General features: G+C 48.1%; 1 protein-coding gene across 1 annotated transcript in view; it reads right to left on the bottom strand.

The window, feature by feature from the left end:
• Positions 1–5,413, bottom strand: part of TSPAN13 (tetraspanin 13) — a 52,752-nt gene that overhangs the window by 4,271 nt on the left and 43,068 nt on the right. Inside the window, exons 5-6 of the mRNA XM_018568964.1 lie at positions 5,115–5,282; positions 1,355–1,435 (exon numbers count right to left, since the gene is read on the bottom strand). Coding sequence (XP_018424466.1) covers positions 1,355–1,435; positions 5,115–5,282 — 249 coding nt within the window. The remainder of the gene's footprint in view (positions 1–1,354; positions 1,436–5,114; positions 5,283–5,413) is intronic.

Raw genomic sequence — 5,413 nt, 5'->3', positions numbered from 1 at the left:
GGGGGGGACAAGAGCTGTATATGTTACTGAAATGCAGCGACAGTGTCTACTGTGCAGCTAGACAGGACTGTGCTGTGTGGCAGAGCTGTGTAAATTTCAAAGGCTGTATGCACAGAAATAAAACTCCTTTGACATGTATGACCGCTCTCATATGTATTTTATCTGTGTGTTCAGTGGTTTGCTTGGAGTTTAGTGTTCTTGTTACTGAAATCACAAGCAAAAATGGGAAGGCAAATGTACATTTTAGGGATGTACCAATAGCAATGGTCCCGATACTTATCCCGATATCGGAACTTCCGGTATCAGGAAGCTGGGCAGCGAGTCATTACCCACCCCCCGGTTTCCTGATTGGCCAGAAAGCCAAATCCATACTTCGTCGCCCAGTGACAAGGGAGCATGGAGCTGGCTTCCTGGGTAATCAGGTAGCTGGCCAGCGTGTAATGACTCGCTGCCCAGCTTCCTGATTGGCCAGCTTCCCGACCATTCAGGAGGACGGGAGGCGAGTCATTACACACCGCCCCCCGCTTCCTGATTGGCCATGGAGCCAGCTTTCTGGCTAATCCGGAAGCCAGGGGGTAGGTAAAGACTTGCTGCCTGGCTTTCTGATTAACCAGCTTCCCGACCAATCAGGAGGCTCGGCGGTGAGTCCTTAAAAGCCCCCCGGCTTCCTGATTGGCCAGGAAGTATGCTCCATGCTCCCTCATCACCAAGTGACAATTGAGCATGGAGCCGGCTTCCCAGCTAATCAGGGGGCCAGTCATTACCCACCCCAGGCTTCCTGTTTGGCCAGAAAGCCAAATCCATACTTTGTCACCCAGTGACGAGTGAGCATGGAGCTGGCTTCACGGGTAATCAGAAAGCTGGGCGGCGTGTAATGACTCGCTGCCCAGCTTCCTGACCAATCAGGAGGCGAGTCATTACACACCGCCCCGGCTTCCTGATTGGCCATGGAGCCAGCTTTCTGGCTAATCAGGAAGCCAGGGGGTGGGTAATGACTCGCTGCCTGGCTTCCTGATTAACCAGCTTCCCGACCAATCAGGAGACCGGGCGGTGAGTCATTAGAAGCTTCCCGGCTTCCTGATTGGCCATGGAGCCAGCTTTCTGGCTAATCAGGAAGCCAGGGGGTGGGTAATGACTCGCTGCCTGGCTTCCTGATTAACCAGCTTCCCGACCAATCAGGAGACCGGGCGGTGAGTCATTAGAAGCTTCCCGGCTTCCTGATTGGCCCGACTTTCGGTATTAGTATGTACCAAAAAAATAAAAATATCAGTACTCTTACTCGATACAGAAATAACGGTGTGCATCCCCAATACATTTATTTCAAATTAAAAATATATATAAAAGTGAACCATACCTGCTGATCTTGGTTTAATGCCAACGAAGCGCAGGAGACAGAGAACTGGACAACAAACACCAAGAAAAGAACGATCATGTACTGAAGACAAAATATTAAGGATGTTCCGGAAACAGATTGAGTAGTACATTAGGACGGGCAATGGGAAATGTTGGTGCTAGCTTCAAAATCAACAGCGTCAGATTGGCTTAGGAGCTGCCCGTGTGTCCTTATGGAATTGTTCCCTTTCTAGCTGAGGCATTGAGGTGTCAATTTGTCACTGGCCTGAACGCTGATGAATCTTGGGACAAATTGCCAGCGGCAAAGCTGCCCGTCTGATATCAATAAGGAGGCTTTAGGAAATTAATGTATTTTTCCCCACACGAGAAAAGCCCCATAAAATCCCATGTATGTGCTGAAATAGATCTGTCTGTGGATCTTGTTGAGTCAACAAGTGGACATACTGTCCATACAGTCTGGTGGGTCTCAATAGCTTTGTCCTTTGCAAAAGGTGACATTTGCGACAGAACAATAAATACTTTTTAAACTTTTTAACCTGCCATGTATGTATAACAACTGTTTCCGCGCATGAGAATTTGCTGAATCACTTAAAAGCAATTTATCATTCAGAAGACCCATAAGCAGGTGAACACGTTCATGGGAAATTATCCACAACAATATTTCACATGCAGGGGTGGACCAACTGCCTGGGACGTCCTCAGTGCATCACAAAAGTCCACAAAATTGGACCACAGACTTTATCTAGAGGGGATTTGATGAGCCTCAGAAGGAGACTAGGAGGTAAAGATGAAGACAAATCTCTATCACCTGGGCCCTGGGTGTCCAGACCTCAATAAGGAGTCTTCATCCCTTCAAGTCAGCCATTCTCAACCAGAGTTCCATGGAACCTTAGGGTTCCTCCAAAGTTTGCTAGGGCTTCCTTGAGCTGTGGCTGAATGACCTCCCATTTAATGGTGCCTGCAGAGTTTCAGGGCCAACATCAAGACCAGCAGCATGACACTAATGATCTTCTTAGCTGTCTTTGAGGGTGCTATTGTGACCACCATTATGGAAGCATTCTTCTTACTGACCACTAGTGATAAGGCTGGATTTGGTGTGAACCCAGTTCGTCTGAGTTTGCCCAAGTCCACTTAAAACTGTGACTGCCACCCCCTCCTCCCGGCCCAATCAGTTGCAGACAGGTTAATTCCCCGTCCCTCAGGTATAAGTCACCAAAGGGCTGGGAATACCGAGGGCCGCATTTCCCACAAGGCCAAACAAGGCCCGGCATTGGGGCAGCAGGGAGTAGAGGGGCATCAGGGGTGTGGAATTCCTATCTCCCGATGCCCGGAACATGCAGCTCGGGGCGCTGGGCGGGTAGTTTTCTACATTTAGCCCTGCTTTGGGCAAAGCAGAGCTAAATGTACAGCGGGGAAGCCGCCACTTGTTTTGTGATCCCGGTGAAGTCGCCAAGATTACTTGTATGCAGCCTGCAGGTCTGTCAATCTCCATAGAGGGGTGGTGGGGGTTTGGCAGGTAGGGGGGCACATTGAGGAACCTGGCTTTGGGGCAGCAGAGAGAGTAAATCCGGCCCTGGGAACACCCCCACCGCAAATGCCACCTCCGATTGGGTCCGGAGGAGGCGGTCACAGTTTTCAGTGGACCTGATCAAACTCATGTGAATTGGATTCCCACCAAGCCCAGGCTGTTTCCTGCTGACCACAAATGTATGGGACATTTTCCCCAATGACCGCCAATGAATTGCTTTTTAGTAAGGGGTTCCCCAAGATGAAAATTTAAGGGGTTCCTTTGGGTTACACAGGTTAAAAAAAAAAAGGATGCACAAGTGTAGACCCAAAATCTGTTTTTCCATGTTTGCCATCATGTCTTACTGTATACATTTTTCTTATATCGATTTTTTGTGACAAAGTTTCTTGCCTGGTTGAACATGCCTTTTTGGTGTCAGGGTGAGAATGCCAAGCTGCTGCCTTCCTATAAGAAGTAGGGTTGTCAGCCTGGCCATTGGTAAGAGGCAGTAAGGATCAATACCCCAAAACCTCTAGCTCGCTGCCGTATGTTGGTCCAGAGAACTGAAGCATTTAAAAGGTAATGGTCACCTATTGGGCCGCTGGATTATATTTGTAGCCAAGCAAATCCACTGCAGTCAATTATCATCAGATTATGTGCGTTAAGTAAAGAACCGGCAGCTGCTCCCTGTAATCAAACATCGTGCGGCATTGTGACTCAGAGTCACACCTCTCCGACAGACGCCCCGGGGCTTGCCACAACATGCTCTGCCATCAACACTGTATACACTGTTAACAAGTTACTTTCACTTCTTAGTGCATCTCTGGGATCGGTCTATCCCCACCACAAGGTGACCTGATGGAGGTTCTAAAGGGCACCTGTCAGATCAGAAATGTAAGCTGCCATTGGTGTGCACACTGGACATAATACAACACTTCCAAAAGGTGCAGACAATGGACCCGTTATTTCCATTATTTTTAGAGCTGCAGCCAACGATTATTTTCAAAATCGATTAGTTAGCCGATTATTAAGTTCGATTAATCGGTAATCGGTTAATCATAGCGTGGATGCGGGCGGGCGGGTCTGGCAGCGGTGAGCGTGAGTTGAGGAGGTGGTGCGGCGCGCAGCGTGTGTGGAGCCGTGAACAGGGCCAACTGATCGGAAGCCGATTAATCGATTATTGAAAAAGTTGACAACTTTTTCAATAATCGATTGTAATCGATTATGTCGATTAGTTGTTGCAGCCCTAATTATTTTCAAAAAACGATTGCTCTATCTGCCCAAGATAGGTACCCTCTGGTAATGCTCTAGTTTGACCTGCATTTCATGCTGAACTCCGGGATTAGCAAATATTGTCTAAGTACAATTCTTCCTTGAATCATGGTGAGCTGTGTGTATTTCAGATCTGTGCAGTAATCCAGTGTGAAACTTGGAGCTTCCAAGTTGCTGTAATAAAGACCGGTCACGGCTGCTCTCTCTCCTTGTGCAGGGTGACTGGTCTTGTCTCCATCCCCTCCTGTAATAAAGACCGGTCACTGCTGCGCTCTCTCCTTGTGCAGGGTGACTGGTTTTTATTATAGGAGGGGAGGAGACAAGACCAGTAACCCTGCACAAGGAGAGAGCGCAGCAGTGACTGGTTTTTATTACAGAAGGGGGAGGAGACAAGACCGCTCACTGCTGCTCTCTCTCCTTGTTCAGGGAGACTGGTCTGGTCTCTGCCCCCTCCTGTAGTTTTCTGCAGGCAGGCTGTAGTGGGTGGGGCCTGATAAGTCCCTCCCACAGCTCTGCACACTGCACGAGCTATGTGCAAGCACAGTGATGTTACTGCTACATTTACAAGCTAATAACTGGGTATTGGGTACCTGGGTAATTACAAATTCTGTGCTCTGGGCAATAAATTCTGACTGAGTTGCAGCATTCATAAGCCGATAGTTTCTCATACCACACTGTCAATGTGGTTCACGTGGTCAAACTGCATTGTGTGTAACCGCAATAGTCGAGCTCAATATCTTTTTTTTTCATTTAAAATAAAAAAAAATCAGATGGAGGAAAGTCATATTTCACGACTCGTTCCCATTTCAGTGTCCGTGTCGGCTATTCCTCCCATTTACTGTCATTTAGGGAGCTTTAATGCAGCAGAGGAGTAATACAAATCTTGGCGTGAATGACAATTTGATAATCATGATACATTTTATATAACAACAGAAAAGAGTTGTCTAGCTGGAGCAAAGTTTACAGGCCAATAAAAGGATACAAAGAACAGCAACACCTGGTGATGTTTAATTGCCCCGATTAGACCGACGAGGGCAATTAGGAACAGGAGGATTCCGACAACCACGGCAACGCCAACCACTCGGAGGCTGGAAATGAGTCCAAATCCGATTCCCCATGCTGCCACCCCGATCAGCAGGAGGCTGACCATCTACAAGAGAAAAGAGACAGAGGTCAGATAGCTCAGAGGGTTTACTGAATATCTTCCAGGGCAAAGAGGGGGGAATAGAAGGGGACAGAGAGAGAGCGAGAGGAGAGGGGGGGTAGAGAGCGAGAGGAGAG

The sequence above is a fragment of the Nanorana parkeri genome, unplaced genomic scaffold (assembly GCF_000935625.1).
Source record: "Nanorana parkeri isolate BGI_ZX_2015 unplaced genomic scaffold, ASM93562v1 scaffold1267, whole genome shotgun sequence".
NCBI classification, from domain to species: Eukaryota; Metazoa; Chordata; class Amphibia; order Anura; family Dicroglossidae; genus Nanorana; species Nanorana parkeri.
Note: the sequence above shows the minus strand (reverse complement) of the source record. Positions and strands in the feature narration are given on the sequence as shown.